Here is a 14199-nt window from a genome sequence, read left to right as displayed (position 1 = left end):
AGAATTCAATTAATAATTATTTTGTAAATGATCGAAGACAGAAGCAAAATTCCTACAGAGTTATAGTTCAGGTACGTTCACCGAGCATCTATGAAGAAAAATGCTTTCTTCTTTGCTATAGATGAGTGTAGGAATACTAATGGAATCCTAATGTGATGGTTGAGGATGCTTCTCCTGACACAATTTTGAAAAGTTGGTTCACTTCATGACAACTGGAGACGGATGTCTGGTTCTGCATCTAGACAGCTTCGGTACTTAGTTTTGTGGGCAGCATAAATCGAGAATCCTGATTCACACATGTATGTTGTGGCAACGGAAGAAGTACACGTTTTGCCTTTTCAGCAAGGGGGTAGTATTTCTTGCTATCCAAACGGATCCAAAAGTGTGTGTAACCGTCAATGTCAAAACTTGATTTCAAGGCAGGGTCTGTGGCAATTTCTATCAACAACTCATATGCATTTGATGATAGAATGTTCGGCCTTTTGGATACAATGAATGGGTTGACAACCCATTCGTATTTCTGCAGCTTCTCATCTTCAGCTGTTGGGAAATAATGCTCCAACAACGACATCAAGCTTCGGAGATGTTCCAAGATTTGATGAAACAAATTCTTCACAAGCGCCAATGTTTTGTTTTTCAAAAACTCCTTGAGAAGAGGAAAACACTCGAACTCGCCCTCCTCGACACTCTCTGCCCAAAAACTGATTTTCGTCTTGAATGCTGGAACTTTGTCGATAGCGGTGACCTTTGTTTCACATTGCCCTTGGAGTGAAATATTCATTTCGTTCATTTTGAAGATAATATCTGACAAATAGGCAAGTATACACTGCCAATTTTCGTCATTAATAAGGTCTGCTAATTTGGTGTTATGCTCCAAAAGGAAAGCTAAGACTTCCAATATTAATTTGTACAACCGAGAGAGTGCATTCCCACGTGAGAGCCACCTCACTTCTGTGTGGAGAAGCAGGGAACGATGAAGGCTTCCCATATCTTCACACAGTATTGTGAAAAGTCTTGACTTCAGCGGCCTTGATTTTATGTACTTAATGATTTGAATCGATTCGTCTAAAACTTTCTTAAACGAAACAGGCATTTGTTTCTTAGCTAAAGCGTATCTGTGGAGGGTACAATGACTACTGCTGCAATTCTTGGAGTTTTATTTTCGTTACTGCTCCGACTGTAGGACACGTCATAGATTTTGCACCATCTGTGCACATAAAACTTCGTTAGTCCTTAAAAAATCATCCAATAGAAGGAATATTTCAGCACCTGTTGTTTTCGCAGGTAGTGGTCTCTTCAAAACATCCAGAATATTCACAACGGACAAAAGGCAATAAAATCGCTAATCCTGCAACACCAGTGGATTCATCTATCTGCAGAGAAAATTAATTGTGTTGGATGCGAGAAACAAGAGTGTCTTTCACATCATTTGACATGTCAACAATGCGTCTCTTGGCAGTATTATTTGATAATGGCACCGAAGATATAAGCTTTACTGCCTTTTCGTCTAGCATTCAAGAAACAATATCATTAACACACGGCTTTAGGAGATTTTCTGCAATGGTATGAGCTTTGCCTGTTTTTTTGCAGTCGATAACTAACCAAGAAAGAAGCTTTTAATGAATTTTCGTTAATTGTTTTTGCATGAGTTTTCATGCAATGCTCAGTCGCACCTGGTTCAGCACTCTTCCTTTTGAAAAAATCGATGTCTTTAGCCTGGAAATCCGAGTGAGTACCTTCAAAATGACGGCTCAATTTAACTGGAACCATTGAACAGTTCGGAAGGACTCGCGCACAAATTACACACCGAGCTTTACCCTCCTTTGCCTCCATAAAGCCCATTTCTAAATAGCTTTCGTTGTACTTACGCTTCTTGGTTATTCCACTTCCACAGGATATTGCAACCAATGTAATTCTCGCACTGCTTTCACATAATAAATCCGGCTGTGGAGCTTCTTGTGATTGTTCTTCCTTTGGTCGTCCTCCCTCTTCATTCATTTCAACTGGAAACTTCCCTTGTTGTGAAGGCGATGGAGAAACTGCACCCTTTTTCAATTATTCTCACTTCAGCCACCGATCCATGATAGAAGTAATAAACTGGTCAAAAATCGACTTATGAAATAGGTAGTGCACTGACAAAGCAAGTTTAACATTTAATGATGCCAGCGAGCGGTGTGATGGGTCGACAGAGATCGCTCCCCGCGTTTCAGCGCATCTAGCGCCGTGAGCCGGCGCACTATCGATCCCTGTATCGTTGCGAAACAATTGATCAGAGAAGCCGCATTCTCCGGCACTAAACTGTGTATGCGTTCTCACTAGGAACGGCAAAGGCTGCTTGGGAATACGACCTGAAGTAAAAGTATATATGTTTTTCACACGAAAAAAAATAGTGATGAATTTGATTTTCACATTTTTATTCAATAATTTCACTCATTATTTTACACGATTTGATGAAAGGTGGCCGCGGACCCCCTAGAAAAAGCCAGCGGACCCCTAAGGAGTCCGCGGACCACACGTTGGGAAGCCCTGATCTTAGACGATAGGAGGGATACAGCAAAATACAATGTTAGATACAAATTTGAAGGGGCATCCCGGGAATGAGAGTCAAGGGGACTCATTCAACGACTTGTAACTTAATGATGTGTATCGGAAATGCCACACTAACATTTATACACTGTGCGTGTTTATTTTTAACTCGTTAATTACTAGTAATGATACGTGATCCCTTATGCCCCTTCCAGTCTGCATCTAACATTGTATTCCGCTGTGTCCCTCTATTCAGAATTGATTCCTGCCAGAACTAAAAACGTGTTTACTTATTTTATCTTGACTGAACCTTGGCATGATGTTTAAAAATGTATTTTATGCGTGAAATTTGCCGCTCTTTCCGAATCTTAAATCAAGTTTTAGACTTCCCATTTTAAAAAATCACTTTCACCTCGAAGTCACCTTGAAAATTACGTTCAAGCTCATGGCCGTTAGTAGCAACGGGTGACCTTCTTTTCCACCTACAATTTTTATCTAGAACATTTTGCTGTATCTCATCCCCATTTTGTAGAGAGGGTGGATGTTATATTAAGTGCGTAACTGAGAAACGTGCTTTTCTGTGTTTTATAATCCTTTGAGCTGGTTAGTTTATTAGATTAGATTAGATTTACTTTCACTCTAATTGATCCGTAGTGAGGAGGTCCTCCAGGATGTGGAACATGTCAGAAAAGCAACAATACATGACAAATATTTACAACTAAAACAAATAAGCTAATGTACCATTCGACAGGTCCCAAGTGGAATGATCATCATCTTTTAATGAACACTATATGAAAGAGTCATTTTACAAATACTAATGCACTGAATTTAAAATTAAAAAGTTTTTTATTTGTTTATAAGATAATAAACATGTAATACGACTACTATAATACTTATTTACAATGAACACATTACTGCACTGAAATGGTGCAGAAGTTAGATTGTATTTACACACACACACACACACACACACACATTTACAATGAACACATTACTGCACATTGGCCACCAAGAAATCCTTTAGGCTTCTTTTAAACTGAATTTCATTGGTTGTTAAGCTTTTTATGGCTGCTGGCAAGTTATTGAAAATGTGTGTTCCTGAATAATGCACACCTTTTTGTACAAGACTAAGTGATTTTAAATCCTTGTGAAGATTATTCTTATTTCTAGTATTGATTCCATGAATTGAGCTGTTGGTTTGAAAAAGTGATATATTTTTGATGACAAAATTCATTAAGGAATAAATATATTGGGAAGCAGTAGTTAGTATCCCTAGTTCCCTAAACAGGCTTCTGCAGGGTGTTCACACCACATATAACTCTTACTGCACGTTTTTGTGCACGGAAAACTTTAGCTTGGCTCGATGAATTACCCCAAAAAATAATCCCATATGACATTATAGAATGAAAGTAAGCATAGTATGCCAGCTTTTTCATTTTTATATATTTTATATCCCCTATGTCTGACATAAGCTATGCAAATGTGTTCGTTTAGTCATCTCTCAACTTTGGCGTCTCAGACTTCACAGCAGTGTAACGTTAAGCTTGAAGAGGAGAGGAGGGAGAGCCGGTGCCTTACTGTGTGCTTGTCGTGTTGCAGGTGGTGGTGTGGGTGGCTCTGGCGCTAGCTGCGAGGGCACGCGCCGGCGGCGTCACCTACGTGTCGGGCCCGCAGCCAACGGCGGGAGGCGCGCCCCAGCAGTACCAGGTACCGGCGGCTGCAGATTTACTAACCAGCGTTCTGTAAACCATGAATTGACTTCCAAGGTCCCACTCCAATGCAAAAGAATTAAAATTCAGGCAGAAGAAATAAAACGTTTGAGATTTGGTGATGATATTCTTGACAGGCACCCACATGCCTTGCTCATACTGTGGCATGAAACAGTCAGGCCTGCAAGATGAGTGGTCTGCCAAGCGAGTGGATTCATTCTTATTTATCAAGTAACATGAGCTCTAGTACGCACAATTAAGTTACAAATTATTCTCCTGTTTGAATATTACGCAACGGAAACGTATAACGCACATCTGACTATTAGTAATTTACACAACTCTGACTGTTCACTACGCACTGGCAATACCACATTTTCTTTCTTACCCAACGGCTTTGATCAACACGTGGCCATCGCACTGAATATGAATGGCGCACACATTATAAATTCTGGATATCATGACAACATACTATTCGAAGGAAAAGGCCACCAATCTTTTTCTTTTGACTATCTTTTTTATTCCGATAAATTCTATAACCTAAACTCACCATTACATTTTCTACAACAATTACACATGAGAAACTCCGCCCAGTGCGCATGGCTTTACATTGGTGGTTCTCTATCTTATGGTCTCGTAACTATCTAACACTACAGTGCACTTTCTGGATAGGATGGTGGATCTTTTGCTATATCTCACACTTCGACTCTCACACCCATCATCACGAAGATTTCCTCCAGACCGAGCGGTACAAAAGGAACATGCATAACCCACTACCTCTGAACCTATCTTGCTACTCCCCCATGCAAACCACACATACTTAAATTACATTAAATACACCACACTGGCAACATGGAATATAACACAAGGAACAGTCACAACGTTATAATCACATCACTTTCAGCTTTCCCACTTCAATTAGTATTCATTCCAGTTTCACACGACACCGTCCCACTTCGTAGCTTTTCTTTCCTACTATGAACTCTGGAGAATATATGCACGTCTTCCTGTGCAATGCAAGCCAAGTGGCGTTGCTGGATAGACGGGTGACTCACCTTGCTTCACCCTCAGAGTATTATAGTTTGAATCCAGCGTCACACGGAAACATAACACGCAAAGTAATATTAAGAACATATTCGTCACATACGCGAGTCCTCAACTGATACCATGGACGAGTACTTCTCTTTATCCTTTGTCTCATACACAGATTGAGACTCACACAGTACTCACCACGTGGAAGTACTCGAAGTCCTGCACACGCCATTCCTTAAATATTTCCAACTTATAGTACACACGCCAGTAATTCAGCTTAACTTAAGCACTCGGAAGTATTTCCACTTATTGCTACACGTGGTTTCATTGTGACCGTTGGTCACTTCCGAAGATTACTACGATCCCCCTAATATTACCTGCCCGACATTTAATTCTCCCCACAAAAGTTCCTGAAATAGAGAAATTATTATTCCAAACTACTCTTAAGTATTCCACATGCATATCATTCTCTCCACTCTTTTGTCTTTAATGAGCACGCCTAAGACAGGTCTTACCAACACAAGATCCACCGCCAGAGTGCTGAAAACATGGCCGTTCTTCAGGTCAGCTCGCACCTCCATCAAGGTGGGGAGCATCTTGCTACCATATTGGTCAGCCACATTTCAGGCGCTCAAAGCTCAGGTAAATTTCATCTCTTTGGTTCCACCAAAGGTGACCAAAGTACCGTCTCAAAGATGATCATATATTGCACATTCACTATCTGCGGTTAGCAGACGACCATACATTCATTCATATCACAGATAACCAAACTGGACGTAGGGATTTATTTTGTGGGAGTGCACATGTGATCCATTAAATAAATAAATATTCCTTCTTTTCTACACTGGTATCCGACTTCAGTGTATTAAGTGAAATTGAGTTATTATTACAAAAAATATGTTGTTCTGACAAGAATAACGAAGAATGTTGTACCTGTTTTCAATGTCGGGTGGTACTGTACCCTTTCATTGTAATTCTGTATATTTGGTGTCTCTTCGTTCAGACATGTGGGATAGAACAGACACCATTCTCGTCATGCAGCCACCATGGATTAAGACACAATGGAATTAAAGACATTAGCATTAGTGGGCATTGATCTAGATCAATGGGGAAAGGATGCCGGCACAAATTTACGACTTTCCCTATTGATATAAACCAATGCCCACTTATAACGTCGCGAGTCAATAAGCGATAACTTTATTGTAGTAAACTAATTTGCAGAACAGCCTCTAGCATTGGAGCCATTGACTATGAAGGAGACAGCCAGTTGTGTCTTAGCAATGACTGATTTGCACCGTCGCTATGCTAGCCGTGGGAAGCGGTACCTGTGTCACTTTGAGCGACTGAATATTCAAACCCTTAAGAATCTAAATAAACTATATTAAATATTATTTAATATTGTTTAAAGTCGATACACTGCCTTTTGTTATTCAAGAGAATATGGTATAAAGATTTCAGCCTTCTATCTGTCGTAGTTAGAGGAAATTACCTAAAACAGCCCAAACCAACACTTAGACTAAAAACCTCAGTTAGAAATAATAAAAGTTTGTCTTTTAGTATCATTTGAAATAATTACTGGAGTTCACAAAATGTTGCGTCAATTAATTATTTAATTAATATCTATTTGTTTTGTTGAAACTTCCTGGCAGATTAAAACTGTGTGCTGGACCGAGACTCGAACTCGGGACCTTTGCACACAGTTTTAATCTGCCAGGAAGTTTCATATCGGCGCACACTCCGCTGCAGAGTGAAAATCTCATTCTGGAGATATTTGTTTTGTTGTTGTGGAATAAATGAGAATGAGTGAGAGTGTGTAAGTAGTACTTGCTTTTGTAAGAAGGCAGCCAGAATAGCCGTTTGCAGAGTAATAGTTTTCTAAATAAATTCACAGATTAGTTTTCCTTTCGTTTGGTTTTGTTAAACATTATATTAATATTTGCATATTGAAACGACGTAAATGCAACTGGGAAAAGTGATTTGCGTAGGACGGTTGTGGCGCGAGAATGATCTCGTACGATTGTTCTGATTGGCTGGTCATTTTGATCAACCAATCAGAGTTTAGCAGTTCCCGCGCACTGCCAGGTACTTATAGGCTGTGAAAGGAGCAGCAAAAAGGAGTCGCTGGGTAGCTATTGAACGTGCAGGTCATGTTTAACGTGTCCGTCTGCATAATATGTAAAATGTAGAAGTTATTGGTATTTCGCGTCCAGATTGTGTTGCCGTAGAACCAGTTGCACTTACAGACAGTTTCGTGAAGTTCGAAGTTCTAGATGTGCTATGTTGGAAACATAAAGGCGTGTGAACTTTCGGCCTTAGTAAAATTCTGTGTGGCATGTTTTGTATCCATATATGGAAAATTTGGCGAGCAATTTCTTTAATAGAAATCCATTGTAAAGGACTGAATCTGAAACTCAGATATAGTAGCGGAGTATTGACTGTGAAATCGCGTAATTCTTCGGGTTGGACTTAAGTATATTTCTGGTTGCCTTGCGTGTGTTCTGGGTTGCATGAACCGTGAACTGAGGACAGTGATGTTGTTCGCTTATTACATGTGGGCTGATGGCAGTTTTTTTTTTCTCTCAACTGAAACTGAATAAAGACTCGTTTCAGAATTTTGACATTTTACTGAGAGAACGAAGCAACCACTTTCCGCCCGAAAAGTATTATAAGAATTTACAGGATAGCTTGCTACCAGAGTTTACGCGGACTTTGCAACGTAAGTATTGCCGGCGTTTCCTTCAACGTTCCTTTTACGTCGTCAGCGCAGTACATACGTATGCAAGGAACGGGCTGGTGTTCTGCCGCCGTACTTAGGTGGTGGAACTTTTGTCGTGATCAGTACCACGAAAGATAGTGACATTCAGTACGAAAATAAAACCTGCCCCGCCGCAGACTGACAGCTAATATCTTTAATTCCTTCATACATTTTACTTCTATCGGTGAGAGCAAAGAACTTGGAAGATATGTTGAATGGAAGGGATAGTGTCTTCAAAGAGGGTATAAGATGAACCTCAACAGAAATAAAGGCAGGGTAATAAATTATGTCAAGTGATACTGAGGGAATTACACTGAGGTGGCAAAAGCGATGGCCTAGCAATATGCACATATCCTGATGGCAGTAGCATCGCGTACACAAGGTATAAAAAGGCAGTACATAGGCATATCTGTCATTTGTAGTCAGGTGATTCACGCGAAAAGATTTCCGTGATGGTTATGGCCGCATGACAAGAATGAACACACTTTGAACGCGGGATGGTGGTTGCAATAGATGCATCGGACATGCCTTTCCAGAGATCGTTAGGGAATTCGAGTATTCCAAGAACCACACTTTCAAGAGTGTGCCGAGAACTCCAAATTTCAGGCATTACTTCTCACTATAGACAACACAGTCGCCGACGGAATTCACTTAAGGACAGAGAGCAGCAGCGTTTGCGAACAATTGTCAGTGGTAAAAGACAAGCAACACTGCATGAAATGACCGCGGGAATCATTGTGGACTTGAGAGGTGGCATGAGCCCCCTCTCATATTTCTATCTTACGATATTCGTCTCTAATTGTATGCGATGAAAAGTTGCTATTCCTTCACATGCGGACTTCCCACGCAGCGTCTCTCGTCACCTGGGTGGTCCGGTGACAGGCGTGGTCCGCTGATCTGGAAAGGGTTAAGCCGACGGGTGTGAGGAAGTCGAGTGAATGCTTTGCAGACGCCGACATTGTCAAAAGACGCGCCCGGAGGGGTCTGAAGTAGCGGCTGGGCTAGAGGTTCCGATACTTCGCAGAATCTTAGCGAAAACACTTTCTGGCGGGCTACCAGCGAGGCGTGGGAATGACTTATGTACCCAGGCAGTTGTGGCGGGAAAATTCCCGCGCTTTCTGCAAAATAGTAACTGTGATTGGCTTGCTCAGGGCATAGCTCCGTGACGTAGCAAAATCAGCGCAGAAATTGGCGCCGAGAATCTCCATTGGTGGAATGGTAGTGCTCCGGCAATGGAGTGGAATTTTCCGCCGGTTTTCGAGTTGCTGATTGGAACGTTTAACCACGGCCACTGTCGCGGGGGCGGGAATGTTGTGTGTTCGGCCTGTACGGGTGCTCGAGGTAGTCGGCTCTCGCCCTTCGGTCGAGGACGTCGAAGCAACCAGCCATCGCCTCCGGTACGCCAGATCGTGTTCTGGCAGTTAAGAAGACAGTTTGGTAATGTATGTCCGCAGCACCGGCAGATAGGGCTTTTCCTAGGTGATAATCAGAGCTCAGCAGAGCGCGCCTGTTCGTCTTTTTCTAACTTTGTTCTGTCTTCAGTAGCAGCAATTAATGTTGGGTTAGCTGTGTGTCTCTCTTAAGATTTGAGTGGGAAGGAATTGGCTCCACATACCACTTCGTCATAAACCTCACAATCTAGTTTAGGGACAACTTCTCCTTCACAGCGTTTGTTTGAGTATCCAATTTCAGCCAGTTTGATGTATTATAAATGTTTCATGTGTTTTTGTTTATTATTTTGTGTTTAGTCTTAATAAATCATATTGTTATTTTGGACAGAACTTTCATTCTGTTAATCGGTAGAGCAACCCTATCATTCCTCACTATGTTAATGAGCCCTTCGTTTAATTAACTTATTTATCAAATTAAATTATTGCAGGTGCCAAACTCTCTTCTACTCCACTGGCAGGGTTGATTAGAGTCAGTTCGCGTATTTTTTTTTTAATCCTTGTGCAACAGCAAAAGTCGGAGTTAGAATAGGGGGGTCTTAGAGCATCATTTACATATGTAGATTCTAGAAGAATTTAGTGTTAAATACACTGCTAGCCCCGGCACCTCGCAGACTGTACGTCGGAAGTATCCGTTAGGACAGTGCAGTAATATTTGGCCTACATGGGCTGCAGCGGGAAACGACCGACCCGAGTGCCTTTGCTAGCAGCACGACATCGGCCGCAGTGCCTCTCCTAGGCTCGTAACCGTGTCGGTTGGTCAGATGAGTCACGATTTCAGTTCGTAAGATAGGATTCGAGTATGGCGCAGACGCCACTAAGTCATGCATCCAAGTTGTCAACAGGGCTCTGTACAAGCTGGTGGTGGCTCTAGAGTGCTGAGGGCTGTGTTTGCATGGAATGCACTGTGTATTGTGGTCTAACTGAACAGATCACTGACTACAAATAGTTATGTTCAGCTACTTCAAGATCTTTTGCAGCCATTCATGGACTTCGTGTACGAAAACAACGGTGAAATTCTTATGGAAGTCAATGTGCCATGTTGTCGAGCCACAATTGTTCGCGAACGGTTTGAAGAACATTCTGGACAGTTCGAACGACTGTTTTGGCCAGCCATATCGCTCGACATGAATCCCATCGAACACGTGTCGGACGTAATCGGAAAGTCAGTTCGACCACAAAATCCTGCTATGGCAGCACTTTCGCAATAGAGACAGCATGATCATGTAAGTGTAGAAAAGTTGTGGAATGTTTTCAAAGAGATAGTATCGACAGCAATTGAGAGATATATACCGCACAAATTAATAAGTGATGGTACTGATCCACCATGGTACACAAAACTGGTCAGATCGCTGTTGCAGAAGCAACAAAAAAAGCATGACAAATTTAAAAGAACGCAAAATCCCCAAGATTGGCAAAGTTTTACAGAAGTTCGAAATATAGCGCGTACTTCAATGCGAGATGCTTTTAATAATTCCCACAACGAAATTCTGTCTCGAAATCTGGCAGAAAACCCAAAGAGAATCTGGTCATACATAAAGCACACCAGTGGCAAGACGCAATCAATACATTCACTGCGCGATAACAACGGTGAAGTCACTGATGACAGTGCCACTAAAGCAGAGTTATTGAACACGGATTTCCAAAACTCCTTCACCAAAGAAGACGAAGTAAATATTCCTGAATTCCAATCAAGAACGACTGCCAAGATGAGAAACATAGAAGTAGATATCCTCGGTGTAACAAAACAGCTTAAATTGCTTAATAAAGGTAAGGCCTCCGGTCCAGATTGTATACCAGTCAGGTTCCTCTCAAAGTATGCTGATAAAATAGCTCCATATTTAGCAATTATATACAACCACTCGCTCACAGAAAGATCCTTACCTAAAGACTGGAAAATTGCTCAAGTCAACCAAATACCCAAAAAGGGAAGTAGGAGTAACCCGCTGAATTACAGGCCTATATCACTAATGTCGATTTGCAGTAGGGTTTTGGAAAATATACTGTATTCGAACATTATGAAGTACCTCGAAGAAAACGATTTATTGACACATAGCACGGCTTCAGAAAATACCGTTCTTGTGAAAAACAACTACCTCTTTACGCTCATGAAGTAATAAGTGCTATCGACAGGGGATGTCAAATTGATTCCATATTTTTAGATTTCCAGAAGGCTTTCGACACCGTTCCTCACAAGCGTCTTCTAACCAAACTGCGTGCCTACGGAGTATCGCCTCAGTTATGCGACTGGATTCGTGATTTCCTGTCAGAAAGGTCACAGTTTGCAGTAATAGACGGAAAGTCATAGAGTAAAACAGAAGTAATATCCGGCGTTCCCCAAGCAAGTGTTATAGGCCCTCTGTTGTTCCTGATCTATATTAACGACATAGGAGACAATCTGAGTAGCCGTCTTTGATTTTTTGCAGATGATGCTGTCATTTACCGTCTTGTAAAGTTACCAGATGATCAAAACGTCTTGCAAAATGATTTAGATATCTGTATGGTGCGAAAAGTGGCAATTGACACTGAATAAAGAAAAGTTTGAATTATTCACACGAATACTAAAAGAAATCAGCTAAATTTCGATTACGCGATAAGTCACACAAATCTGAAGACTGTAAATTCAGCTAAATACTTAGGGATTACAATTACAAATAACCTAAATTGGAACGATCACATAGACAATATTGTGGGAAGAGCGCCGGCCGAAGTGGCCGTGCGGTTAAAGGCGCTGCAGTCTGGAACCGCAAGACCGCTACGGTCGCAGGTTCGAATCCTGCCCCGGGCATGGATGTTTGTGATGTCCTTAGGTTAGTTAGGTTTAACTAGTTCTAAGTTCTAGGGGACTAATAACCTCAGCAGTTGAGTCCCATAGTGCTCAGAGCCATTTGAACCATTTTTTTGTGGGAAGAGCAAACCAAAGACTGCGCTTCATTTGGAGAACACTTAGAAGATACAACAGGTCTACTAAAGAGACTGCTTACACCACGCTTGTCCGTCCTATTCTGGAGTATTGCTGTGCGGTGTGGGATCCGTATCAGGTGGTACTGACGCATGACACCGAAAAACTACAAAGAAGGGCAGCTCGTTTTGTATTACCGCGACGTAGGGGAGATAGTGTCACATACATGATACATGAATTGGAGTGGCAATCATTAAAACAAAGGCGTTTTTCGTTGAGACGGGATCTTCTCACGAAATTTCAATCACCAGTTTTCTCCTCCGGTTGCGAAAACATTCTGTTGGCACCCACATACATAGGGAGAAATGATAATCACGATAAAATAAGAGAAATCAGGGCTCGCACAGAAAAATTTAAGTGCTCGTTTTTCCCGTGTGCCGTTCGAGAGTGGAACGGTAGAGAGACAGGTTGAAGGTTGTTCATTGAACCCTCTGCCTGGCACTTTATTGTGAATAGCAGAGTAATCACGCAGATTTAGACGTAGATGGTTCAATATATCTGCACGGGACTTCCAGCGACTTGCTGAGTCCATGACACGACGAGTTGCTGCTTTATACCACGCAAATGTAGGTCTCACATGATATTAAGATGTATCCAGTGACTTTTGTCATATCACTGGGAAAGAAGACGTCACTGCAAATTACTGTCGATGGGAAAAACAGATACTTTATGAAATTCGTACTGGAAATAGAAAGACAAGGAATTAGTGAAACAGAGAAATGTGTTACCGCCAGATATCAGTTCTAGTGTTAGGACGATATTTATTCGTACTGTAGCCTTGTACAGTAGTAAAATGTAGGTGATGAACAGTTTTGAAACGAAAATAGAAACTTTTGAAATATGGTACTTTATACTAATCAGAAACGTTAGATACGTACGTTGAATAGCTGTGACGAGGTACCAGATGGCAGCAGCTCAGCACCCAAACGAGTTCAGGTGTCTAACTGTGTTGTCTGTGTCGTAGGCACAGCCGCAGGCGTTGTCCGCCGGGCAGTACCAGGCGGCGCTGGCCGCTGCTCAGCAGCAGGCGCAGTACCAGGCAGCGGCAGCTCAGCAGCCAGTCCAGTACCAGGCGGCAGCGCAGCCCCAGTACCAGGCAGCAGCGCAGCCCCAGTACCAGGCGCAGTACCGCGAGGCTGCTCAGCAGCAGGCACAGTACCAGGCTGCGGCGCGCCTCCAGCCTCAGTACCAGGCTGGAGCGCAAGCTCAGCCACAGTACCAGGGCGCTGGTGCACAGCCTCAGTACGCAGCAGCTGGGCCTCAGCCACAGCCTGGTAGGCCGCAACTGCCTGAGGACTATGACGTGAGTACCACTCAACAGGTCCATAATCTTCCCCATGCTACTAATACTACTAACTATAGATACACAGCTGGCATGACTCCCCAGTTATTTATATACACTACTGGTCATTAAAACTGCAACACCACGAAGATGATGTGCTACAGACGACAGGAAGAAGATGCTGTGATATGCAAATGATTAGCTGTTCAGAGCATTCACACAAGGTTGGCGCCGGTGCCGACACCTACAACGTGCTGACATGAGGAAAGTTTCCAACCGATTCCTCATTCACAAACTGCAGTTGACCGGCGTTGCCTGGTGAAACGTTGTTTTGATGCCTCGTGTAAGGAGGAGAAATGCGTATCATCACGTTTCCGACTTTGATAAACGTCGGATTCTAGCCTATCGCGATTGCGGTTTGTCGTATCGCGGCATTGCTGCACGCGTTAGCAGAATATGGAATCGGTGGGATCAGGAGGGTAATACGG

The 14199-nt window shown here is 42.3% G+C and overlaps 1 protein-coding gene across 1 annotated transcript in view; it reads left to right on the top strand.

Annotated features, from left to right (window-relative positions):
• The window catches only part of LOC126203440 (uncharacterized), an 83579-nt gene that overhangs the window by 28492 nt on the left and 40888 nt on the right, over positions 1-14199 (top strand). The window contains exons 2-3 of the mRNA XM_049937758.1: positions 4126-4233; positions 13394-13732. Coding sequence (XP_049793715.1) covers positions 4126-4233; positions 13394-13732 — 447 coding nt within the window. The remainder of the gene's footprint in view (positions 1-4125; positions 4234-13393; positions 13733-14199) is intronic.

The sequence above is a fragment of the Schistocerca nitens genome, chromosome 9 (assembly GCF_023898315.1).
Source record: "Schistocerca nitens isolate TAMUIC-IGC-003100 chromosome 9, iqSchNite1.1, whole genome shotgun sequence".
NCBI lineage: Eukaryota > Metazoa > Arthropoda > Insecta > Orthoptera > Acrididae > Schistocerca > Schistocerca nitens.
Note: the sequence above shows the minus strand (reverse complement) of the source record. Positions and strands in the feature narration are given on the sequence as shown.